Source organism: Ciconia boyciana, chromosome 4 (assembly GCF_034638445.1).
Source record: "Ciconia boyciana chromosome 4, ASM3463844v1, whole genome shotgun sequence".
Classification (NCBI taxonomy): domain Eukaryota; kingdom Metazoa; phylum Chordata; class Aves; order Ciconiiformes; family Ciconiidae; genus Ciconia; species Ciconia boyciana.
Window position 1 is genome coordinate 26,222,032 of NC_132937.1, and position 26,622 is coordinate 26,248,653.

Here is a 26,622-nt window from a genome sequence, read left to right on the forward strand (position 1 = left end):
GAGGCCCACCTCCGCCCCGCTCACGCCGCCCCAGCGGGCGGGGGCCGGCAGCCCGCAGGCCGCCGCGGGGCCGGCACCTGCTGGCGCCCCCCAGGCCCCCCCGCCGGGGGAGGAGGCTGCCATCGCCCCCAGGCAGGTGCCGCCGCCGCCGCCCCCTCCCGCACAACATGGCGGCCCGCGCCGCCGCCCCGCCGCACGAGGGGGCCCGAGGGCCGCCACCAGCCCGCCGGGGGCCGGGACAGCGCGGGGGCCCTTGGCGAGCCCCGCCGGGCGCCGCCGCCGCCGCCCACCCGCCCGGCCGCGGAGGAGGGCGTCCTCTGGCCGAAGGCCGCCGGCAGCCGGCGGGCACTCACCTGTCCCCGCCGGGGCGGTGGGGAGGGTTCCCCGGGCGCCGAGCCCCCGCCGCGCTCCCTCGCCCGCGCCCGGTGCGGCGACCAGCTGACGCCGCCGGCTGCCGTGACTCCTACCACCACTGTCGCAAAGCCCCCGGCCGTCGTGACTGACGGCAGGCAGAGGCAGCCGGCGTCGCCATGGAAACCGGGCGGCGGAGCGGCCCCGTGCTGCCGCGGCGGCTGCCCGAGGGGGAGCACCTGGGGGCGGGCCCGGAGGGACGCGGCCGGGGCCGGGGCCGGGGCTGGGCGAGGGGCGCCGGGAGGCCTGCCCGGGCACGGCGAGTGCGGCCGCGTCGCGGTGCCGCGGTCGGGTGCCGGCGGCCGGCGTGGGCAGCGGGCTCTCCCCTGGCCCAGCCCGCGGCGGCTTGGGCCCGCTCCACGCCCGGCTGAGGGGAAGGCCGGCCCCGCCGCGTCCCCAGCCCCTCGGAAGGGCTGGGAGGAGCCGCGTGGGCAGAGAGATCTGCGGGACAGCGAAGGGGAGAGCTGTGAGGAATGACTTGTATTTAGCAGCTATTGGGGGGCTTCATACACGGTGGAAGCTGTAAGGCAGTATCGTGGAACTACTTCTGGTTTTGAGCATGAAAAATGCTGTTCTCCGAGGCCTGCGCGAGATGAAATTTATGCCAAAGCACGTGGGGGCATAAATAAAGCGTGTTGATAAGTTGTCAGTAATGACATTGCAAAACAGGGTAGAGAAAGTTCTGGGTTTAATTGCCTTTTTTACTCAGTTTAGCCAGGAACGTGGTTAATACAAACATTTCACTAATCTCTCTTCATTTTTTTCCCCTTACTGCTTCTGAGCATTTATGCCTCCTAATTTTTTCAGTTGTTACCACACTCGCTTTGCTTTATAGAAAACCATAGCATCAGGAAACTAAAAAAAAAAAAAGATGTAATTTCTGCCTGCAAAAGAGAAGTGTCATCCTCGTCATGTCACAAAAACTAGTCAATAACAGAACTAGGACAATTCTAGCACAAATTCCCTCAAAGTTAGCACATTTTGAGGGAATTCCCACCCTATGTGTTTTCCAACTGTTAAGTGAAATAAAGCAGAGGTCTTGGAGATTGCAGCCTACCTAAGCTGGATTTGTTCTCTGCGCCTTGCCAATGGGCCACGTAAGAAGGTGTGGTAGGTTATTGACTTTGTATCTCTATTTTCTTTGCAACCGAAACAACATTTTGACTGTTAGCTTTTTGTACGTGTGAATAATTGGTTTTAGTTACATACAAATCACCAAAGATGCTGATGCTAATGGCAGTTCAGCGGCGGTTTTCTTTTTCCTATCAGCAGTTTAACTGTACATCAATACATCACAGCTGTTTAGGACAGAAAGGGAAAATTATTTCTGCAGTTGAAACTAGAGGGAATGTTTTCTCTTGGCCAGAAGTAATTAAAATAGTGAAATTAGTTCACAACTTGCTTTACTATATGTTGGCACATAATACATTACCTATATGGGGACTTGGTATGAGATACGTTCCATACCACCAGTTCCCTAAAGACAAAGCAACTCCAAATTTTTATTGCTGTTAGCAAGCAATAAAATTAGTAAGCAATTTCAGTTCAACTGTGGAATATAAAAGTATGGATAAACATTGTTACTATGTCGGTATATTTTTGATGAGAAAAGTAATGCTGCGATATATCAATGTATCTGTATAGAGATATGGAAATTACATGCAGCCACGTGACTCCTGGCAAGGGAGGACGCATCCCCTGTCAGCCAAGAAGAACAGATGCCTGTCTGTAACAGCAGCCTATTTAGCATGTGAATTACTTTCAGCTGGGAGAATGGAAATTCTCCAGTTGTCCTATAATAATAAATTCCTGATGCCAATGTTGGTCAAAGTCATGTGGCATTATATCTTAACAGGAGTAGGTATTTTTTCTTGCTCTCATGTTTAAAGAGATTGTTTTAAACTAGCTGCTATAAAAGGCTCAGGGGAGTTTTCTGAGTTATGGAAAGCATTGAGTTTTCTTAAAATAAGTGCTAATAAAAATGTTAAACATTTTCATTTGGTTACTTTAAACACTAGCTATACTGTTTTATCTGTGTCACCAACGTACACGTTAATGAGGCTCAGGGAGACCTGTACCGAAGGGGAACTTCTTTACCTTGAGGGAGGTCAAAGACTGGGCCAGCTTTCCCCCAGAGGTCTCCAGCCCTGGAGATGCCGGGAACCGCCCAGGCATGCCTGCAGCTGCCAGGGCACCAGCAGCCTCCCAGGGCACTTCCAGCTGCAGCAGTTCCTCGGTTCAGTGGTGTTGTAGTACGCAACACGCGTTCGTGACCTTCAGATGCAGCAGACAACGCCTGCCGGGGAGGTGGGTGGGGTATTTTGGCAACCAAGTGAGTTTCTTTGCCGATTTTGTACCTCTGGTACCAGTAGTCTCAGAGGCGGCTTCAGCAGCTAGCGTGGGTCAGGGTGCTACTCCACTCATCCTCGAAACTCAGAGCGCAGCAGTAAGACCTACTTTCCTCTGTTTCAACTCGTTAACAGAAGACTTGCAGGATAAAACACGGCTTATTTGTAATTCTACGTTTCTAGAACCAGTCCTGGCCAAAGCATTGGCGTGGGCCCTGACGCAGGAAGGCCATGTGCAGACTCTCCTCCTCCCCGTTCTCGAAGAGGGGGCGGCATCTAGCCCCTTGCCAACCCGGCCAGGCTCCGTCGCCGCTCCCAGCCGCGGCACTCAACCCTTCTCCCGCCGGCGGAACCCGCGGCCGGGCTACAGTCCTAGTCCTAGTCCTAGTCCTAGTCCTAGTCCTCCTCCTCCTCAGCCTCCTCCTGCGGCGCCTGCCCCAAACCAAGATGGCGACCTCCCCTCCCGCAATTCGCCGCGCCTGCCCCTAACTAAAATGGCTGGCGGCGGCTTCACCCCCTCGCTCGCTGCCCTCTCCCAAAATGGCGGCGACCGGGCGCGGCGCTCGCGAGAGGCAGCGCCCCCCGCCCCGCCCTCAAGATGTCCGCCCGGCGGGCCCGGGCTGCGAGTGGCGTGGCGGGCGCGCCTGCGCCCTGGGCCGAGCGGTGCATGCCGGGCGCCCCCTTCCCGCCGTGACGCTGCAGATAGCAGGCCGGTGCCGCCGCCGCCGCCGCCGTTCCTCAGTGCGGGCCCCGCCGCCGCCCGGCGAGGATGGTGGGCGTGAAGGCGATCGCGAACGACACCGAGTTCCAGCCCGAGCTCAGCGCTGCCGGTTCCCGCCTGGCTGTGGTGAAGTTCACTATGCGGGGGTGAGTGAGGGTGGGATCCGGGCTCCCGGTTTCTTTCACGGTGGGCAGGGGCGGCGCGGGGGAGCGCCCCGGGGCGGCGGCCGCCGCCCCGGGGCGCTCCCCCGCGTCGCCCCTGCCCCCAGGCCTCCCGCCGCGGCCTCGTTCCCGCTGAGGCGGCGGAGAGCGGGAGCTGGGCCTGACTCACCGGAGGCGTCTCCTCCCCGCCCCGTCAGCCGCCCTTGCCGCTCCCGCCCTGGTCTGGGGCTGAGGGGGCTCGCCGGGACCGAGAGAACCGTTGTGGGCGCCTTGAGGGGTTTTGGTGTTTTTATTTATTCGGAAGCGAGGCAAGGTTTTAAACTTGAGAAGTGCAGTTAGCTGGCAAAATGCTGTATCATTTTGGTCGCTGGCCAGGTGCTGCGGGTGGGAGCTGCGAACTAATTGTTTATTTAGCGTTAGGGACACTCCCTGTCTGTCGTATATAAGTATAGTCGTAGAATCACAACGGTATTCCCTACTTGTGGTGTTAAATTCACCTTTTTGCAGCTGAGCCAACTTCCCCTGCCCTCTGAACCTGTCCTTCTTCAGGTGCTCTGAGGAGAGCAGACACTACACCGGCTTAAAATCCAGTTGCAGGTCAGGAAGCCGCTGTTAAGAGAGGGCAGAGAGAACTGCATCCTTCTTGGTTTCTGTTACAAACATTTTCTGCCTTAATAAAGCAGCTGGATCCTCATCCTTTTTGCCCAGGGCTAGCAGATGTCCTTTTTCCCCCTACTCAGTGGGGGTTTGAAATACGAGTGTGGTATAATCTGGCTCAATTGGCGGCCAAAGGAAATCTCAGCAATTCAACTATTCACAGTAATCTGCGGAATTAGGGAGAATAGCGATAGTGTTGGGGGTCCTGGGCTTCAAAGCGTACCTCGTTATTGTCAAAGTCCTAGCTTTTAGTGCCTATACTCTTTTTCTTCATCTTTCCACCCCTTATTTAAATGTACAGGTGAACCGTTCCGCTTCTAATGGCTGTTTGGAGCTCAAAAGACTTCAGGTCTAATGTGAAAGATGTTATACTCAGAGCAGGCCGCAAGAATCGTTAGCTGTGTATCTGAGTGGGTCCTGGAAAAAGCAGTGATACACACCCAGCTGGTTGCTGCTTCTCAGTTATGGGGTTGGGTTGGTTTTTTCTTTAGGTAGGTCAACTTCATCTGTAACTGTGGAGGTGGTGGTGAGCTCAGTAATGCTGCATACGTGCATGCCTAGGAAAATGTTTTGGTTACAGACAACCCAATATATTAGGTTCCATTTAGATTAATGGCTTTATGTCTTAGCGTGTAAATATCTGTGAGTTTGCTTTGCTACGCCCCTATGGATCCATACCCGCTCTGTCAGGAGAGAATAGGGAAGGTGAAGCAGATCTTGACTGTGCTACTTTACAGATATACGTCTTGGCAGGTTCACGTTGACAGAGCTCTCTGGTTTAGGTATGGCCTATGTTGATATGCCGTGGGAGGGAGTTTCTATTGGGGTTTTTTGCTGTTTTGCTTTTTAATTGCTTCTCTCACAGCAAGCTGAGTTGTGAGAATATTCCTTTGCAGGAGTAGTTGCATCTGTATGCTTCATATATGCCAGCAAAGGTATAATAATTAACAAATACATACTTTCAGCCAAGGTGATACAGTTAAGTCAGCAGAAGTCAGGTCTGTTCTACCAGGGTCAAATAAGTATGGTAGTAACTGGTTACAGTTGTAGTAAGTGAGACTTACTGTAGTAAGGATTATATGATTTCTGCTAAAGGTTTGATGCGTTATTACTGTTAAATATTTCAAGTCACATGTAGGTTTTGCTGTAGATACTATTTTTTCACAGGAGGTAACCTGGAGTGCTGTACTAGTCTTCTGTTAAGAGGGAGGGCCATAAGGGGGGCAAGTCTTTGCCCTCCCTTATGTCGCTTTAGTTAGCAGGACGTTGGCTTGCAGGAAAAGATGCTGGAGCTAAACCCATCAGATGGAAAATAGGAAGTTAGTATTAATTAATAGGTGAAGCTAATCATGTGACATTGAAGCTGTCTGAGGAAGTGGGAATTAACACTTCATGATGTGTTTCTAAATGTCATTCTTAATTGTATCACCAGGATTGCTCACCATCTGTCAGCCAGGTAGGAAGGTTATTCTTACATGTACCAAGGATATCAGTAAGAACATGAATGTGCTAATTCTATTTGGGCAGACATTTTTCAACAAGAGATTGAGTTAAGTTAAACTGTATGTTGTTTTCACAGATGTGGCCCTTGTTTAAGGATAGCCCCAGCTTTCAATGCTCTGAGTAACAAATATCCCCAGGCAACTTTTTTGGAAGTAGATGTGCATCAATGCCAGGTTGGTATTCAAAAACATATTTTCAGTTGTAAGAGAAAGAGCAGATAATGTAGGGAATGGGAAACTTGAAGAAAAACTGTTCAGACAGTATACTAAGAGTAGTGTCCTTTGGCTGTTGACACGTTTGGTGAATCACAAATAGCCATATTGTGAAATTCTACCAAATTAGGATATGCACAAAGATGTGAACAAACAACACTTATTTAGAAAAGTATTCTTGCAGTTACCGCTGTGATGTCCTTCATTTAAGCAGTGTGCAGACAGTTTAATAGTTCCTGCTGCTTGTACTATTTAGATAATGCCCTTAACTGTAGAAGATAGCACCAGTATGAATTAAAAAGAGTAAGTCTTTCCAAACAAATATTGGCGTAATTATTGAGCAAAATGAAAAATGCAATAAACTGATAGGATTAGTGGGACTAGATTCCTCTCAAGTACTACTCAACTGTTTTTAACAGACAACAGTGTTGCAGGTGAGCTATTGATTGACTCTAAGGGTTGTTAACGAAAATTAACAATGGTGTGTTGAAAGGAAGTACCTTGAATTACTACAAATTATAATGGAGAGAGATGAACATCAAAGTGGTAACAATGTTTGCAAATGACACTAAATTATGGAAAGTTTTGGAAAAATTACTATGGGTGCATAACAGGTATGAATACAGGGAGAACTCAGATGGAATTTACCTTCTACAGCAGCAGGCTGCAATTCCTGGGTGTGCATGAATGTGGCTTGGGAGAGGAAGGAAGGCAGGTGTAAAGAATGCTTGTAAAAGAAAAGTGTTAAATTAAGCTGTCCTCCACTTTCAAGAGCAAATGAGTAATATGATTTTTATGGTGTACCAGCAAGTCTACTCACAATGTCAAGTCCATTCACAGAATGCCCAAATGTGTAAAGGATTAGGAGGATCTGAATAATTTAAATTAACTTAAAATTGTTGTCTGAGTTAAAGCTGTTTATAAAATAACAAATATTGTTTGTGATGTTTGAGGTGACGTAGCTTGATTAATATCTAGTGTGTGCATTCTTATCTAGGTGAAGCAAGCTAATGTTTCTGTCTAATATTGGTAATACTCTGGTAGGTAACACTTGTAAATAATTTATGCGTTCTAGGGAACAGCTGCTACCAATAATATATCAGCGACACCGACATTTCTGTTTTTCCGAAACAAAGTGCGAATCGACCAATATCAAGGAGCAGATGCTGTAGGTTTAGAAGAAAAAATCAAACAGCACCTGGAGAATGATCCTGGAAACAGTGAAGATACAGATATCCCAAAAGGATATGTATGCATCTCTTATCTTAATTTTTCCTAATGTTTCTGTAACTTGAACGTTTAAAAAAAAAAATCTGTTGCTTTCTATGTGTTTAGTCAAATAATACTACTTGAGGCAAAACTGCAACTTCCCCATGGCTTTGAGAAGATCACTTGTTTGGGTTTCCTTTTTCAGACAAAATTAAAAAACTAACAGACATATTTAGTAAGTATGGTTATAGAATTGTAAAAAGTTTTAAGAAAAATCTGCACGCATAGCCCTTAGTCATTAAAATAATGAATTTCATGTTTTATGGTGAACTTTTTGCTGCAGCTGCTTATTCTGCTTCAAGTGTAAAAACATCCATGGGAAAAGACATTGTTAGACATGGCTGTCGGAATTGTTGAAGAGTTGCTCTGGTTGTTCCTTAAAAAAATCCTCTCTGTTGTTTATGTGGTGGTAGGTTCATTTAGGTTTTTCCTTTTTTCTTCTTGCTCCCTACCCTTTCTTTAATCCTCTTCTTTTTTTCTTTTAAAAGAGATGAAATGGAGAGAGGGAGAGATTCTGTTGCCGAAGGAATTTACCTTCATAACAGTTCAGGGCAAGCTGCTATAGAGGAAGATGGAACTGAAAATAGGATGCCTTTGGGAGGGTATTGTTAGATAAAAGATACCTTGTGATACATTTCCTTTTGCCCAATTGCTAATGTTTGCAAAAGTGGATGGTACTACGAAGTGTTCTCTTTAGGTGTCATTCTTTTACAGGCAAGAAGAAAAGGATATAAAAATACATAAAGTAAAAAAGTCACAGGACTACTTGGAGAAGACTGTGTGCCTGGTCTGAGTGGCATACAAGAGTTACTTCTTGCTGACTGCGAATTTGCTTTCAATTTAATGCTTAATGCGTATCATTTTGCTTCTGTAGGGGTACTGCTTATCACTCCAGTAATCACTGATCAGGCATTCACAGATAACATAAACTAAGTCAATAACTTGTAACTTTTTAGTAATTTGTAAAAAAAAAAAAGCGAATGCTTCTAAATATATGTTCTCAGACTGACTTGTTTTTAAACCTTGCATCAAAATCTCTCATAACTAAAACTTGATTTTAACATTTTTTTGACACATTTAAAAATTGCTATTAATGAACGGGTGTTTTATCATTGCATGATTTGCCCATGTCTTCTAGGTAAATGAAAACTTTGTAGGGATACTTGAATTTTTGGCCAAAATTCCAGTAAGGGAGCAATCCGCTTAGAAATATCGGTGCTCTCAGGAAACTACTTTCTCTGTGTTCTGTGTGTTTTCGTGTTACCTCAAGGCAATTGTGCATTGCAAATCATAAGCCTGTCTGACAGCTGAACTAGCAAACACATGTAAATGAGAACTCTAATGTGACAAAACGCTTTCCTAGAGCTGTCGTCTTAGGTGGTGTTCTCCAAGCAATCCTTGGTGTAATATTACTCCTTAAATGAGCTTGTCTATTGTTCTACCAAAAGTATAAACACAGTTAGTTATGTGGTGTATTACATTTCGCCTAAATCGTGTGTCACAGTTCAGTGCTTAGCTAGTTGCTGTAGTGTGCACATTACTTTGCATTAGCAGATCTAGTATGTTAAACTTAGCTGTGATGAGTATCTATAGAACCCAAAATTATGTTGCTAAATGCAAACCCAGATTTTTTTGGAGGTTGAGTATTTTAAATTCATAGCTAGCCGTATCCTATCAGGCAAGTGTAAGCAGGATGCAAATCCAGCTGAATATTTCTCATTTAAATAAACTGCAAGAGCACAGGTCACTTGAATTTGTAGCAGTTCCGCTACTTGCTAACTGTTCCACAGCATGCGTTGCACTTCACTTTATATGTGAGCGCTTACATTTATAATTATTGTGAAATCCTCTGTGGAGCTATAGGAATGTCAAAAGACAAAGGTTCAGCTTGTTAGCTTTGGAGCCCTGAACACACCGAAAGTCATTCAAGTAGCAAGTTCAGGTCTGCTTAGTTAGATTGGTTTTGAGATGAACACACCAACTTCTATTAAAAGTTAGTCTTCTAGGAGGTGGTGTCTTACCCCCACAAATCAAGTCCTGAGTATGTTCAGGGCTGTATGAGCCAAGCAGGAATTCCATCTGACCTGTAAGTGGTAGGCTAAAATGCAACTTTAGGGTATGCTTGACCCAAACTAGGCTGCCGTCAGCTTCAGGAGAGCATCCTCATCCTCCTGCACAGCTGTGCCTTCCTTCTCTTTTCTTACCTTGTATCTAGTGAGCCTGGGAGTTGCAAGCTAAGCCTTCATTTGGATGGTGGGAGGGGGAAGGTATTTCTTGCTCAGAATAACATAGTTGCAAGAGGTAAGGGAAGTGGGATATAGGAAATGAGTTGTGTTCTCTCAGCAACCCATTTTAGGATTCTGTTTGTACCGTGAAGCTGTAGCCTGAGTTGTAGTATGCAAGCTAGTGTGTGCTCTTTTTCAAGGGTGGTATATTATTATTTGGGACCTAATGTCTGCCTTTAAGAAGGGGTTTGTGGGTTGTCATCCTAAAAATTCCTTTAGCTTTTTATGTCTGGACTGTTTCTGTGACTGTACACCGATCTTGAATTTGTATTGTTATGGTGTGAGATGTTGATACTCTGTCATCAGGCCTTAAGACATTAAATTCTTGATTTTTAGCCTGACTTATTGTGCTTCAGTTGGACTTGGTTTACTTTAGTTGCAGGCAAAAAAATCTGGTTATCTGGAAATTGATAGCTCATTCTGCCTCTGCGGTAATACCGCCTTTTAAATGGTTGAGGCTTGGAGCATGGATAGTGGTCTGCTTTAATCTGAGAATGCATATATGTTAAAGCTTTTGGTCGGACCCTTTACAAAAGAGCTGAGCAATAAAACAAACGGGTTTGTGGTGAATTGTGTAGCTTCTGTTTTCTGTTCTGTGTTTTTTACTAAAGGATATGGAGAAAGGCGTAGGAAAAAGTTTCATGAAGTTAATTTGTAGGCAGTGCTGAAAATGATGTAAAATAAGACTAGCTTTGCATATAAAGCCCGGTAAGAACTATAGTGGTTGTCTTTTAATTTGTTCTGCAATATATAGTATATTTTTGGGGAGGCCCATTTCTGTTTTGGTTTTTTTCTGTTAAGTTGATCATAGACAAACTGTCATTAGGCTGGAGCTATGTTGTGGTGTGACTGATGGTGCTGTAGTCTTGTTTATCAAAAGTGTATCTGAAAATTCTCCCTGTGCTCCATATCTTATTCTCAGAATGGCAAGCATGTGTTCCAGGGTGTGGGATTTTGAATGGAGGGGAAAAATGTTGTTTAGTTATGAACAGGATACATCTGAGTACTATAGTATTTGTAGTTTTTGTTGGTAATGTCTTTTGATATAAACCCCTGAGGTTTTCTGTATGTCTTATTATTTTAATCTGTTGAATGAAGAATTTAATTCATTCCAATGCTTACTAATCCCAGATGAGTTCATGGCACACTTATCATGCTCTCAGCAATGCTCTTGCTTTTACTTTCAGATGGATTTAATGCCATTTATCAATAAAGCCGGCTGTGAATGTCTTAATGAGAGTGATGAGCACGGATTTGATAATTGTTTACGTAAAGACTCTACCTATTTGGAATCAGACTGCGATGAGCAGGTACAGTAGATATTTTGAAGTGAGATATTTTCAGTGATGGTCAGGCATTTTTTTAGGAACTTGTCTGCTTTATATTGTTACGGTAGTGTAAGTAAGAGTGGGAGATGGTAGTAGGATGTAAGTAAAATCAGCATACAAAGGTCACTGTAGCATTTCCAGTTTCACATCCCTTTATGTATGGAAAACATTTCCAAGCAGAGTAGCATTTGCTGATATTTTAAAGTGACAAACTAGTGCATGTGTGGAATATAGTGAAGGTAAATACTTAATTTTATTTCAAAGCTCAGACTTATTTCTAGTTAATTATTGTGCAATGTTTGTTTTTAACAATGAAGAAAACAGCATTTAACAGCAACTTTTTTCTCCACAGCTGCTTATTACTGTAGCTTTTAGTCAACCTGTCAAGCTTTATTCTATGAAACTTCAGGGGCCAGATAATGGTGAGTGAAGTGTCTGTGTGATCGTATCTTTGAAACCAAAGCTTTGCCCATGTTAAGCTGAATTGTCTAAAAATGACACTGTTGTGCCTGGAACCTTTTACCTTCTGAAAATCCCACAGTAGCTTCAGTAAATTTGTTGTAAATGAATTGCGTAACAAATGGTCTCATTCCTTTTTTCACTGACCTCGTGCGTGGGTATTTGGTATGACACAAATATTAAGTATTTACTATAGTCTGATATGCTGCAAAGAGAAGCTTGCGTTTAATTCCTGAATTAATGTGAGAGCTACTGAAAGGCATAGCTTAGTTTTTATGGTCACTCAGTTTAGATTATAAAACTACATAAAGTGTTCAGATGTTATGTGACACAGCAAAACTATTATTTTTAGACTTTTTATTGGATTTTTTTCTGTGGAATTCTGTCTCTGACACGTAGGCGAGTAGTGCAACTTTTGATGTCCTTCAATATCCAGCGTGGTGATGTTGGATTGGCAGATAAGATACTAGAACTAGAGAAGCTTCCGCTTTCCCTGCGTGGTGTCTAGAGAGTGTGATAAGCAAGGGCTTCTCAAGCAGCATTTTGAAAATATATTTAAACAACAGAAATACCACTCCTATATTTTAACACAGGGCAAGGTCCAAAGTACATAAAAATCTTTATCAACCTTCCTCGATCTATGGATTTTGAAGAAGCAGAAAGAAGTGAACCAACTCAAGCCCTGGAGCTGACACCAGATGATATCAAAGAAGATGGTATTGTCCAGCTTCGCTATGTAAAATTTCAGAATGTTAACAGTGTAACTGTAAGTAAAGTTTCTGTTCCGAGGTCTGTGCAGGCTGAAAACTTCATAGGCTTTTAAAGCACTGTGCATGTTCTTAGTTTCTTTCTGCCGATTGCATACTGTATGCTTATGCTAGAAGTATTTCAGGAATTTAAGGTGAGACAAGGCCATGTGCATGCAATGTCTCTTTTGAGCTAGTATGAGACATAAGCTTCACATTCACCTCTTCATGAGCTAGCGTGCTGTTTAACACAACTTGCGTTTTTACGAACTACCTTCTTGAAAGGCATCTTGTCTTCATTTCAAGAGTTGAGGAGACAAGGAATCCAGTTTCTCAGTAATGTGATTGCAGAAATGACAGATTTCTGAGTATCAATTGAAGTACTTGCAATGTCTTTGAACTCAGTACCTGCTCTCTGTGAGGGTTCTTAAATGCTGTAATCAAAGCACCTTTGTCTTTTAATGAGCTCTCTAATTCTCTTGCTGTAAGAGACTTTCCACAGATTTCACATGGGGTTTTTGACTCTTAAATGCAGGTGCAGTTTCTGCTCTTCCATTTCAAAAATACAGGTTCTACTGCAATATGTGCAATGACTAAATTGATGCTGGCATTGCTTTATGCTTGGCATCGTCCTGGTACTGCGCTAGCCTTGTTTCCTGCAGTATTGTGTTGAACTGTTTTTCCAATATGACCCCTGAATTCTTTTCTACGGAAATGCTTTTTATGGCCTGAATTATGTGTTTGCAAATGTATGGACTTACAGCTGATTGAATTAAACTATATTTTAGTGGGCTGGCCACAGAAATCACCAGCTTAGTATGAGTTACAGGTAACTCCAAAACATTGATCCACTCTCAATCTTTTCATTATGCTTTTTCTTCTGTAAAAAGCTTTCAGGTAAATTTCTAAATTACTGTTGTTGCACTGCATTTTAGATCAGTCAGCTGCTTTCATGTTTAGCAATGTTTTACTAGCAATTATTTTAAATGTAATGGGAAGTGAACCTAAATAACTCCTTTTCATGTCTGTTATTTTTATGGAGTTACCTTTGCGACCAACTTTATCCTCCCTCAAATGAAATGGAGATCAGTCAAGTAGGTTTATATTCTACAGAGCTGTGCTGACAAGTACAAGTTATGTATTTGTTCTTTAATAAAATCCTGTGTCAGCTTTAGACAGGATGATGTGCAAACACCAGACAAGTGATAAGGTGATTAAATAGATGTTCTGCTTGTTTACACTCGTTGCATGTGGGCACTGCAGTAGCACTCCCCTCGTTTCCTAGTTAAACCTGGATTCTGTATTTAAGACCTCCTAAAAATGAGATGGCCGGTCATCTTGTCCAGCACCTGGCTTTTTGGTGCAGGTGACGAAGTTCTTGCTTACATAGTCCTATGGATAAAAATCTTCCATATGGTTCTTAATGAACTGGAGGAGGCACAGTTGTCATATCCACAAATTGCCCTGCTTTTCTGCCATGTATAATCAGCAATACTTATTGAACACTTCCATATCAGTATTAGCAAGTTCATACTTCATTTATGTATATCGCTGCTAGGTTTGTTTGTTAACTTACCCTTTTTATTATTAATTCTATACCCTGTAGTTTCTAGTCCATATAATTAATCATATCTAATGCTGTTTTTCCTCATTTGTTGTGTACTTTTCTTCAATACTGCCACTTCAGTGGTATTTGTTTCCTCTGTACTTGCTGAATTTTTCATATCATTACTGAGACAGAATCTCTGAACACACTGCAGTTCACCTCTGACAAAAATTGGTCCTTGACATGCTCTTCTGTTTCTTTCTGCCTGAAGAGTACTTCAGTATTTCAACCCTCACCTTCCACACATCTTGTTTGTATAGGAAAATACACGGTCTTCCAGCTACAGTGAAGCTGCTTGGAGGGGTGAATGTCTGTACTGGTCTAGATCAGTAGTCCATCTTGCCTATCACAAGCATCCGGTGTTGTCACAAAAAAAGTCTAAGTGTAGGGCAAGCATGTAGTGATGCGTACCCTCCGGCCTTTGGTGGGCTGTGGCACAGGCAATTTCTGAGGCAGAAAGGGCATCTTCATAGCTACTGGCTGTGGCTTGTGGAAAGGGCGTTGTTCCTTGCCCACCTGTTGTCCTTCCTCTCCTTTTTCTCCTCTGCTCCTGATGCTCCGACTTGCTTTCTTTCTCATTCCTCCTTTCTCCATGCTCACAATGAAGTGTGGAAAGATCCCCAAACACCTCATTGCTCTTCTGACTCCAAGTTCCTTGCTAATGCTACTTCATGCAAAAAATTTTTCATCCGTCCACTTTAAAAAGTGTAGTGGTTCCAGCAATAATTCCTTAGTTCACATTTCTAAAGAAGCTTGATATTTGTTTGAAACCCTAAAATAACTTCATAGATCTAGTATTCATGCTGTAAAACACATGCAAGCTGTAGTAGTAAACTAGACATGAATAGTCTTAGGGGCTTCAGCAAGCATAGTTAAATTGATATTTAATGTCACTTCAAGTCAGATTCCAGTGAATAGTGAATTGTGACTTCTTAGATCCTGTTTTTGCTTGTTGAACGTGGTCTCAGGTCAGAAGTAGAAGCTGGGAAAATCCAAGCTGTGTGGGTTTTTTAACAAACTACCAGGAAAATAATAGCATTATCTATAATCATTATTTAAAATAAGACGACAGTAGCTTCTGTAAAGGTTACAGAGGCCTTTATAATTGGAAAAAGTGTTAATTTGGTTAGTTCAAAAATCTTGGGCACTTAACATTTTATGTATTAATTCAGAGATGGACAGTTTACCTTAACTCTTGTGTTTGGGGCTTTTTCTTTAGTTGTTTGTCCAATCCAATCATGGTGATGAAGAGACAACAAGAATTACATACTTCACGTTTATTGGAACTCCAGTCCAAGCAACAAATATGAATGACTTCAAGCGAGTGAGTCCTCTTTCTTAAAAGCACTTTTGAATGTTTTAAACCTACTCAAAAATGGGTTGACGGAACATATATGCTTGATTGTTACTACAGTTCCACAACTGAAGGTACTTTTGGCATCCAAAAGAAAATATGTAGCTTTATCTTACAGATCTTTGGTCTTGCTTACAAGTTTTTGTTCTTCAACTTTGTAAAAATAACGGATAAGAATGTGTATGAAAACTTGAGGGACTGTCAAGTTATATACACTATAGACAATGCTGGGGTTTTTTAACAGCTGAGAGGTTTATGTCTTGGTTTTGAAACTTGCTTTCTGATGGTGTTCAGGAAGTAGAGAAGCAATTGCATGTACAAATTAAACAGACTTCTTGTGATTGACTTGATTTCTACTTTGAAGAAGGATTTTATTCACTGGGCAACATTAAGCTTGAGATCTGAAAAATACCTGGGTCACAAGGTGTCTTATATTAAACATATCTGCTTTTTAAAGGGGAAATGAAGCAAACAACTTGTTACAGTATGACTTTAGACACACTAGTGCTGAACAATAAGGCACTCTCAATTCTTGGTTGGTTTTTTTGAGAATGTGAAATGGGTTTGAAAGGGTTGCAACTTTAAAGCTACTTACAACTTCTTCAAAATGTAATAAGTCTTTTAAAAATAAACTGCTATAAAACTTAGTAGCCTTTGTAAAAGGGCAAATACTGCTGTAACACCTGCCTACAAACTACTGTGTAGGTGACCAATAACACTGAACGCACCGCAGAATTTGTTATACAAATAACCTGTAACTTCAGAAGGTTAAAAACACTAACACTCACCAACATGTCACGCACTTGGAATTTTTAACGTCAAAACTTGATCTTAACTTCTACATGTAAAACTTAATATCTTTGCAGGTAATAATTAAGTTAATAAATGCAAGTTTAACAGGTTTTGCTGCCTTTCTATGAAATTTGAAGTCATTGAAAAAGTTGTTCTAGTGTACTAAAATTAACTGGATATCAATTTTAGACCGTCCTAATACAGCACTTCCAATTCTCCCCAAATTAGAAATATGTTAATCGATTTACAGTCTGCTTACATTTTTTATATGGCTTTTTTGTCAGTACTTATGGTATTAGGGCATCCCCTGCTATGAGTTGTGCAATTACTATTTTATCATGCTTAATCTGCAGTACTTTCTGGTATCGTTGTGAGGGGGATGGGACTCTGACTCAGTATTTGATCTGTCGCTTGCTCTCAGTTCTCTGTAAACTCTGTAAATTAGTTTTGCTTTCACAAGTACTGAAAGTTTATTTTCAAGTGCACTCCTTAAAGCTGGCCTTATGATTATTAAAGTAGTGATGTATTTTTTTATTTTTAATTGATAATCCTGATTGGGGTGCACTTGGTAAAGCAATTCAGTCTTTTTTTGTAGAATGTTACATGGGTTTGAGACTAGTGTTGAGCCTGCACAGCATGTTTCCTACAGTGTTTTAAGTTGCAGGGACAAAATGTTAGTTTGGTGGACACAGTACTGAAGTACTGCCTTAGCCTGAAACTGACTGCTGTAACAACCTGAGCTCCAGGCAGTGTTTGTGTGGGGAGTGAGTTTTTTAATTCGCACGTGCCCTCACACAACCCTATAAAGGCATTAAAAATAGCGTGGGTCTCCAGGCATCTCAGCCCTCTGCTGTAGGTAGAGGGCATTTACAGATCTCTGTTCTAGATGCAGCGTGGCTGCTTGGAAGCTGCTATATGGCCTGGTAAATACTATGCCAGTTAACAATTTTGGTTTCCTTAAAGTTGGCAGGTGCATGTCTTGGCACCACCAAGGAGTGTGCCTTTGTGTCTTGTGACATCCATTGAAATGGAAGGGGAGGGGGCACAAACCTACAGGACTACGTGTATGTCAAACGGTCCCACGGTGTTAGCATTGTGCTGCTAACGTCAGGATGCTAAGGAACTGGTCAGAACGGCCTTAAATAGAGGAGCAGGCCTTACTGGGTTGTGCCTGTCTCAATTCAGATACTCATTGACATTATATGTAATATTCCTATTTTGCTTCCTGAACATGTAGTTTTAATATTAGGCTGTTAAAATGTTTCATCATAACAAATGGGATGTGTAGTCTGGCAGAGTTGCAGTGCTCTTAGGAATTGTAACTTTTGTTTCCTCTCTTCCAGTGATCCTGTCAGTTGTGAAACCTTATTATAGTGTTGGGCATTAATTATATTTAGGTTTGTAGATTAACTGGGAAACCTTTTTCTTTTCATCTCCTTGAGTAGTTACCCACACTACTCCTCACTGCTTTCATCTGTCTGACTCCCTCATCTCAGTCTGTCTCTACTGTTCATATTTCTCTTCTAATTATGATAGAAATAGTATTGCAATATGATTAATAAGATGGGGGAATGCTTTTTCCCTGAGTTTGAGAAGTGTTTGTAAGAATCTGTTAAATATCTGATTTGAAGGGCTTGAATTAAGAAGTGGACATGAATGTGACTCCAGTCATGTTGTTATGATTGGTCATGTCACTGCTCAGTTGATTGTGTGCATGTTCAGTTTCAAAGCAAAAAATAAAACCAACACATTGGTTTGAATGGCTTCTGCTAAGGATCAGGCTGATGTATTTTGCCTCCCAGTTGGGGTGGGATCTGAACACATGCTTTTAGTTATAGCGGCTTACCGCTCAGTTGATTATTAAGGTGCATAACTGCAGCTCCCATCTCCTTCAGACAGTCGAGGAAAACTCATGTCTGCTCATGTGGGGCTCTAACACCAACAGGGCTGTGAGAAGAATCACCTCTTCTTGATCAGGGAGTCACTTCATGTGTTTAATATAAACGAGGCATTGTTTCCAGTATTTATACCATCAAATAGAAAGCTGAAATTCATCTGCTCTGAAAAATAACAGAACTACTAAGCAGGTGGAGTTAAGTCAGTCCTTCATTAGTGATTTTGACCTCAAGTTAGTTTGGACATATGTAGAATCACAGAACAGCCCAGGTTGGAAGGGACCTCAAAAGATGACCTGATCCAACCTTGCATGGGAAAGGGAGCCTAGATGAGATTATCTAGCACCCTGTCCATTCGCATCTTGAAAACCTCCAGCGATGGGGACTTGGCCGTGTCCCTGCAGAGGTTGTTCCAGTGACTGATAGGTCTCACTGTAAAAAATTTCTTTTGTTTTCTTGCATGTAGTTGGTATTGCTGGATTGAGCGAGTAAAGTTAGAAAAGCTGCTTTCAAACTTGTTTTAATATGTTGTGTGTATCCTGCCCCTCGCATAACTTGGTTTTTATCCTCCGGGGAGGAGGGAAGTCTTCGAAGTGATGGAAAAGGGGGGCACAGAGGAAGAAATTTCTGCTTAGAACTGACCGTAGGGAGTTAAGCACAGAGAGTAGTGGGGAGAGACCTGTTCTTTGCCCTGTTTTAAATGAAGAGACCCTCAACAGCAGAGGACTAGGATGAGTATTCCCTTCATATATGTATTTAATATATTCTGAAATGCTTTTGGAAAAGCTTGATTTAAAGGCATGCTTGGTTGTTTTAAAAAATACCCTTAACACTAGAAGTGTTTATGCTGCTGTTTCTTGGCCGCACAGGGCCTGACTTAAGGCATGATCATGCAAACTACTATAGTAGACTGCATTTGGGTTGTAGTAGATTGCATTTGAGATTTGTTTCTGATGCTCAAAGATGCTCAGTTGGCCTACTTTGTTGGGCAGACAGCTAAAAGGGTAGAGCAAAGGTGCAAGTCCTGTGGGTGTTTTACTATTGATCGACAGTACTAGGTAGGTTCCTGTGAATCTTGTGGTGAACTGGTAAACATGCTTTTGTTTTTGGAGGAGCATGCAACCGTTGATGTCCAGTATAGTTCTTGTTTATGTCTAGTATTAATGAATAAAACATGCTGTTGCTCAGTTTTGAGGTTGGGGCATAGATGAATATTGATAGGTTGTGGGATATCTTTTGTCCCCTCTTGAATGAAGGCTTTCTTTCTACTCAGAACTGCTGATTTGTACTACATGCTGCTGCTTTTTTTCTGGTAACATTTTGTTTGTTTGTTTTTCAGCTTAACTTCCCATTTATAAAGAACTAAAAAGGCAGAAGAAACTAAAAAGTAATAATAAGATTGAAGTGGTCTTGCACTACTCCCTTCCTTGTTCCTTCTGCTCATCTAGCATCTCTTTCACCCTTTCCACAATCTCAGCACTGATGCAAGAGCCGTCTTCTCTGCACCTTCTACCATCAGGAAAAGCCTTCTCTACCTTCTGACTCATCAACTCATCTTTCCCCTCCGCTCCCTGCTCCAAATCTTACCTTAAACACTTCTCTCTACCTTTCAGTCTTACCAAATTTCTGTCCCACTGTATCCTGAACTTGACATTTTAAAGGCATACCATACAGTACTTTTTACAAATTATTTTCCGTAACTAATTTTTCAGCCTGTATTGAATTTTGTAAAGCTCTTTGAGATGCAGCTTGTGAAATGCTCTACCGAGACTTGACTTTTTTAGTGTCTTAGTGGAGCATAGTGTTCTTTGTTGTGACTCCTCAGGAAGTAGTAGGCAAGCCAGAATGGGCTGTAAAGTACTGCTCTCTATTGTTCCTCTAGTGGCACTGGGCACCTGCTCAGGGAAGACACAGTGAGGAGGTGGTGAGTGTTTGTACATAGGTGGCCTGATTAGGGTTCTCCAACAGCATCCTACTGATTTTACTTGCTTGACCTCTTTAGATATACTTAAAACAAACAAACAGAACCACCTCTGCTCTAGAAGGTTCACTTGATTAAGTGTTTCCAGTCCTACTCTTGGTAATGAACCACAGAGTTGGTTGTGTGTTTGTCCCTGTCAGGCTCTGGACTGATGCTTGGGAAAAAGCCAAGCGATTGAAGAAAAGCCTGCTCCAAAACCGTCATCTTTGTGGGAATTGCAGGCTGTAACCACCACCTTAGAATGCACTAGATGGCAGTTGTTTCTGTAAAAGGAAGGAAAGTGGATTTACTTCTGAGAAAAAAATAATGATAACTGTTTGGTTTAAGTTTAAATAGCCTGTTTCCTTTTGGGAAGGTGGAGTGGGATAGTCAGAAGAATGGGTTTCTTTGACCTGTGATGACAAAACATCCATATCGGTGTGGTTGATTTTCACAGATAATACACATGGGCGAGTTGTCAATTTCTGCCTCAGACTGGTATAGCAATATTTTTCATTGATGTTCCACACTTGCTAACACCTAATCTTTAATCTTTTAACTGTGTTTTTTTCTTTTTTCTTTTTTTTTGCTTAATCTGTGTGTGAACACAGTTTGCTTTGGAAACACACAAAGAATAAATATTGCTTCTTGACAAGTTTAACTGTATTTTTTTTAACTTGATTAATTGGATCTTAATGCAAGTGATTGGGCTTCTGATTTTTCCTTCTTTCCTCATGTTGTCAGACTGGAATTTTCCTGACCTTAAGCATTAGGTTGAATTTACAGCGTGGTGAAATGCTCCTGGTCAAGGGTTCCTTGGAGGTGAAAATGGTCTTTAAAAGTACTTTTCATCAGTAGATCTCAATTACTTTGTGATGTGATAACTCGGCTGACCAAAAGCAGCTGGATAGTGACAAATTCTCCCTCTTGAAGTTTGACAAGAAATGAAAAAAGGGGAAGGATCAGGAAGAATACATCCAGTGGGTCCATGAGACATCAGGGCTGTGGGTGTTTTGGGTTTTGTTTGGTTTGTTTTTCCCCCCTGGTTCTATATTTCATTATTGACTGTATGAATCTTGGGTGGTGTATTGTCACTTAACTGCAGAGGTAATTAATACTTAACACATGTGCTATAGCGGTCAATTGGTTAGGATACAAGAAAGGTTTTACTCCTTCGTTTTCAGCATTATTATGAGTAGTAATGGAAAATTCTGTGCTCCATTAGTGTAACCTTCAAATCTCTGTTCCTGTGAATTCTGACTACACCTCGTCAGAGCCAGAAGTGCTGCTCTCTAGTTAGATGGAGATTAATTGGGAATCAGTGCCTTGCCCAAGGTCTCTCCTGCAGTTTGAAGTCGTAAACTTTAAGACTTATTTTCTTTCTATTTTGGTTTGGCTTATAAATGGATATTTTTTCCAAGGGTCTGCAAGAGCACTAGAATTATGTCTGAATCTTTTCAGAAAAGTGACTAAAATGGCATCGTTTTCTGCTCTCAGGATTTTGTGTTCAGTTATCTTAATGAAGGGCACCGGATACCCTTCTGCAGTGAACTGTGCTGACTTTAAACCTGCACAGCAGTAGATAAAGCGCTGGAGTTGCACTTGCTGTTGGCTGGCAAATCGACTCCCCAGAGTCTGGTGGCAGTGGTGACCCTTTCAGAAAAGGGAAGCACTAAGCTGACTGATTCCAGGTGGAGTTTGCAGAATTGGAGATTGGAAGGAGACTTGGTAAGGAATAATGTTTTGACAAGGAATAACTGAAAATCAGGTGACTTCCAGGTTTCTTTATAGGTTTGAGCTGCATTATCAGGTAAATGTTCTCAGTGAGGTACATGGCAAGGATGCCAAGGGATATGAACAAACTTATATTTGAGCACCCAGTGGTTCTCTTCCACTATAATATTTTTATATAGTGTATTAAGGTTGAATGCTTGGTATGTAACACATTTAAGTGTGGTCTGTGCTGTTGCAGTGACTGTCTTCTAACTCCTCTCAAAATGAGACTGATGCTTTGCTGTCTGTATGTGTGCTAAAGATAAGGTTTCTTGTGTGTCTTGCATCCCTCTTAACCCTTCAGAGGGATTCACAGCTTCTGCAAGTGCTAGGGTAATGCATGCTTAAATGCATTAACTTAGTTGAAAATTCAGTTGCAGTTGTTTATTTTGAGACTTTAAAAAATACTTGGCAGGACTCTTTTGGTTAAATATTATTTCTGTGTTTTTCTCTTATCAGGTAGTTGGCAAAAAAGGAGAGAGCCATTAGGATGCAAAAGACACTGGAAGGCCTTATCGCAATCAGAGATCTTCACTTTTACCTACAACTCCTGGATAATTGCTTGACCATAACCAGAGACTGTCAATCTGTTTCATTTAATGCCATTACCAATAAATCATTGCTTTTGTTGAGATGGAGTTTCCCTAGTGTGTTTCTGTTGTAATCCTCGTACATGTATTTGTAAATAAAATTCATTACTTTTGCCAAGTTTAATTTTGTTATTCTAGTAACTGTGGCTCTTCCTTTGTTCTACTGAAACTTCAAAACTCAACTGGCTTATCTTTAGAAACAGAAGACCTAATGTAGCTTGCATTTGTTCAGAGTTTAAGATGGCACGTATAAGTAAATCACAGATGGCCTTCAGAGGCCGCCTAAAAATAAAACCTGAGCTGCTCTGTTACCAGACGGAGTGAACTCAGGATCATTGTTCCCACAAAATACTGATACTTCTCAGACAGGAATAACTTCACCCATTTGGCAAACTTCCATTTCCTTCCCCACCTCAAAAAGCATAGGAGGAGAAAGTGTATTTGAAGTTACTGTTCCATTAACTCGCAGGTTTGTCACAAACGGTATGCTGATGCAAGCTGTTGGGCACTGAGAATTCTTGAGTCTTTTGGAAGTGTTTGGTTTCTTTTTAATATTGTTAGAAAATACTGACCTCGTTTCCCAGGCAGACTCTAGCAAGCTGTGCAGTTATGGGGATATAGATGTTTGTGCACCCCACGTGAACATAAATTCCTTATTTATTTTATTGGGTTTTTTCCTCTCTCTGGATCTTGATAAGGAAATGTTTATTGCAAATATGAATTTTACATCTTAATTGGAATTCCTGTACTACTTTGGTAAATTTTCTTGGAAGTCTGCCCTAAGTAATTTTAATAAATCGGGCATTGATCAGCACCATATACATATAATACTGTATAAATTCCCAGTAAAACCTGCTAAGTGTTTTAATTGGCATAATTAATTTCTTTGTAAAGTTAAATTTGTTACATTTCTAATTACCATAAATCCCACTAAGGCTTAAATCCTGTCCTAATTGGCATTCCTTCCTTGAACACAGTAGGGTGGTTCTCTCTGGCTTGGCAGATTTGTATGTTAATACCAAGTTAACTTTCTGTTAGCGTAGATATTTTCTCCAAGCAGAAAGCTGGTGATTGTCTAGAAAAACGTTCTTTGAGAGGCATATCTTTTTTTCACTGTGTCACTGCATACTCCAGGATACTCGTCTCCCTGTACGATAGTCCATGGCATGCGATGATGGCTTGCTTTCTTTCATAACTTCCTCCATGTTTTGCCTCAGTGGGGGGCATAAGGCATGTAACACACTGTATATAGAATATAAATAATTTTTGAATATAATTGAGGGCAATATGAATAACTGTTCCTGTTTATAATTTTGTATGCTAACTTACCTTTTGGGTTATTGTTTAAGTGCCTCATCTTAAGTATTGCTGACCTCATAATATTTATACCTGAGAGATTTGATAACCTAGTGATTCTCATCTTTGTAAAAGATCAGTCAAATTTATGTTTATGAGACTCTTCTGTGACTTCCTTGGTTGCATGGTGCATACCTTCCATACTGATACTATGTACATAGATCTAAATAAATGTTTAGAGGTAACTGTCCCATGTTTCACTTGGTGGAAAATGGGGTAGAATTAGGCACAAGGAGCTAAGTATGACAAAGCTGAAGTTAGGATGCAATGCTGTCTTTTAAGTGGCGTTACCCTTACGCGGTGTTCCCGGGTGCAGGTGGGTCTCGCAGGATGAGTGCTTGCAAGGCAGCCGCTGGGCCTGGGGGTTTGAGTTTCGGTCTCGGTGGGAAGAGTCGCACTGAGAAGCTGATCTCTTTCATAACCGACTAGGAGCCTTCAAAGGGAGCCCTAACGCTGCTGGTGTTCCAGTAATGCAGAGGCTGTGGTAACGGAAATTGGTTGCTAGTCCAAGTTAGATGACTAATGTTGGTTGTCGTTAGGTTAAATCAGTTCCCTGCTCGGTGTGTTACTTTTTACCTATCCTAAGGCTATATTCTTCATATATCCCAAGGTTCGTTTGGGATAGGAGGGGGAAATAAGCTGTTGCGTTTTTCAGAAATCTTACTGAGGTGAGTGGCGCGTGTGTGCAACATTATTTACGTGCTTTGATGCATAAGCGAGGTCTGACCCAGCTTTGACGGCAGCCCTGTCCCCTCGTCCCCCTTCATCCGGCACACCCCTTGCTGCTTTGTTTCTAGCAAAGGTTGATCTGTTGAGCTTTTGGTGAAATACTGAAAGGTTGCTGGCAGTCTCTGGGTGCGCGTGTATTTTATAGCAAATGTCCTAGTTCAACTGGTAGCTTAAAAAATAGTTTTAGCTGGAACCTTCTCTCGCTTCCTTCGGGGCTGGCAAGCTGGGCCTGAGGTTTGCTTAGTGTCTTTAAATGCCAAAAGGCTCTTTAGTCGTGGGGTTCCCCCGGACTGAGCATCTTGGCCAGGGTATCAGGCTGGGGACTGCATAACAGAATCAATCCGCAGTGTGCTAGCTTAATTAGAGTATTGCCGTGTAAAATGTTCCTGCACTGAAGAGACTGAGAAGGGGCACTTGAACTGCTAGCAGATACTGTGCACTGGGAGCCTTTGATGTAGGCTTGTCTCGTCTTCATCCTTTATGTTACTTGTGCATTGAGATTAATAAGCCTATATTACCAGAGAGCTGCTGGACTTGATCTAAAGACTGCTAGAGAGAGCAAATACAGCACTAGGGAAGTTGTTTATTTTCATGTTTATAGTCCTCAATGTTTTTATTTCTGATAAGAGTTTGAGGTATTAGAAGACTAACCTCTAAATATCATTTGGCTTCTAAATTAATGGAGAAAGTATAAGAAGTAATAATGGTTAGAAGCCAAAGCCTGGAAAAGTGCTTGTGGTCAAGGAGGTACATCTTTAATCTGCCGATTCCTTCAAAATACCACATTTCCTACTTCTGTCGTCTTCTCAGTTAGCTGAAGACGCTTGTAACGTTTTGCAGGCAACAGGAGACCTAACGTGACACATCCTCTTAAAACGTGGTGAGAAGGAAAGCAAGAGTATGGTCGGAGGTGATAAAGCAGCAGAAATGTGTGGACTTCTCCTTAGGTCGGCTTTGCGGTGCTGGGAGCAACGAACTGGCTCAGGAGCGGGACTGGTAGGTGCAGAACCCGTGGCTGCTTTCCCCTAACGCTCTGTATGAATGTCTTGCAGGGGCTCGACGCCGGAGCAGATGCCCTGGGCTAGTTACGTCCTGTGCAGGGGAAACACCCTGCCGGAACTTGCCTAGCTGCTTTTGTGGACGTGGTGCTTTTTTAGGTATAGCATTCAAAACACTTTGTATGTACAAGGAATGCCAGAAGTAATAAAATGAGAGAAGACTTCCAAAGGGTTAACAACATAACCTGCAGCAAACTCCACTTTTGAAAGAGTTATAGTTGGTGGGTTTTTTTTTTTAACAGCCAGCTTGTAACTGGATTTAGAAGAGTATTTTTGAGATATGCCAATAAAATACCTGGGCACTGACTCAAATAGCAGCACTTTGCATAATATAAAACTCACTTGTGTTGGGGAACATGAGTATTTATCACTGAATTTAATTCCTAGCCTAGTTTGGCATGAGCTCAAGTGCATTCTGTGCATCTGAACTATTCACTTCTAGGTTTCTGAAAGATTTGACTCTGATACCAAATATATCTTTTCCTGGGGCTGAAACTTTGAAAGGTCTTTTCTACTTGGGTATTTCTTAATAAAGTGTCTTCCTTCATGCCATGCCTTTTTGCATGCACTGGAAATAAAGTGACTTCTATGTGTAATTCTCAAAACAAGTCTTTCTTTTAAAGTTTGGGAGAGCGTTCCCCTGCTTGATGCCAGCATATTGCAAAGGTGCTTTAGAGCACACAAATGTGTAATTTCTTTTTTCCTCTAGCATTTAACGACGGAATGGTTGTCTTGATACTGAATCTCCAATAAAGTTCCCTTGAAGAATTGCGCAATGTGAAAACGTCGAATGATGGAATAAGGCTTCTTCTCTAGTGGTGAATGGGAGAAGAGGTTTGTGTTGTGTAAAGAACACTGTGGATGCACCGTTGCTGCCCTGCTCTTCCGCACTGTCACGTTCAAGGCTCAGCATGAAATAAAACACCTGAAATAAAACAAAGGATGCTAGGTTTTCATTAAAAAACAAAAACGCACGTACAGAACCACGCCTGGAGAAAGCTGGATTGAAGTTGGCTGTATAAAGCAGCGTTTTGCTGCAATGGCCTGACAGCGACCAGTCCGGCTCATTCTGTGCTTTACCCTGAGGTCCTTCTCTCCCCCTGCTGTCCCTTACCTGGGCGTTGTTACCGGGGTGCCCCAGGCTGAGCTCCCCGCCGCCGGGCGCAGCATCCTGCGGGGCCAGCTTCACCCCCCTCTCTCTGGGGAGCTTCTGCGGGCGCGCCCACAGGAGGCCGTCAGTCTGTTCCAGCTACTCCTCGGCTATTGTTTTAAAAGTACTTAGCATCTTTTGCTGACGTCAGAATGCCAGTTTTTATCAGAAAGCTGAGCAGGATTAGAAGAAATAAATACCTAAATTACCTTTCTGAGTATGGAATCCTGGTAAAAAATGTGTACATAAATTAGTTTGT

General features: G+C 42.3%; 2 protein-coding genes across 8 annotated transcripts in view; one reads left to right on the forward strand and one right to left on the reverse strand.

Annotated features, from left to right (window-relative positions):
• Window positions 1-2,953, reverse strand: part of WDR7 (WD repeat domain 7) — a 149,037-nt gene extending 146,084 nt beyond the window's left edge. For 3 of the 7 annotated variants that reach the window (XR_012042404.1, XM_072861013.1, XM_072861010.1), the window contains exon 1: window positions 354-572. The gene's annotated coding sequence lies outside the window, so the exon portion shown is untranslated. Of the gene's footprint in view, window positions 1-353; window positions 574-2,508 lie in introns of those variants that run through there. The other 4 variants (XR_012042405.1, XM_072861014.1, XM_072861008.1 and 1 more) reach the window with 3 other exon arrangements.
• A 422-nt stretch (window positions 2,954-3,375) lies between these two features.
• TXNL1 (thioredoxin like 1) lies at window positions 3,376-22,112 on the forward strand. Its single transcript, XM_072861015.1, has 8 exons — window positions 3,376-3,626; window positions 5,878-5,974; window positions 7,089-7,262; window positions 10,755-10,877; window positions 11,248-11,317; window positions 11,948-12,120; window positions 14,926-15,030; window positions 21,940-22,112. The coding sequence occupies exons 1-8, from the start codon at window positions 3,529-3,531 to the stop codon at window positions 21,967-21,969; spliced, it is 870 nt and encodes a 289-aa protein (XP_072717116.1). The 5' UTR covers window positions 3,376-3,528; the 3' UTR covers window positions 21,970-22,112.
• The last annotated feature ends 4,510 nt before the right edge of the window (window positions 22,113-26,622 follow it).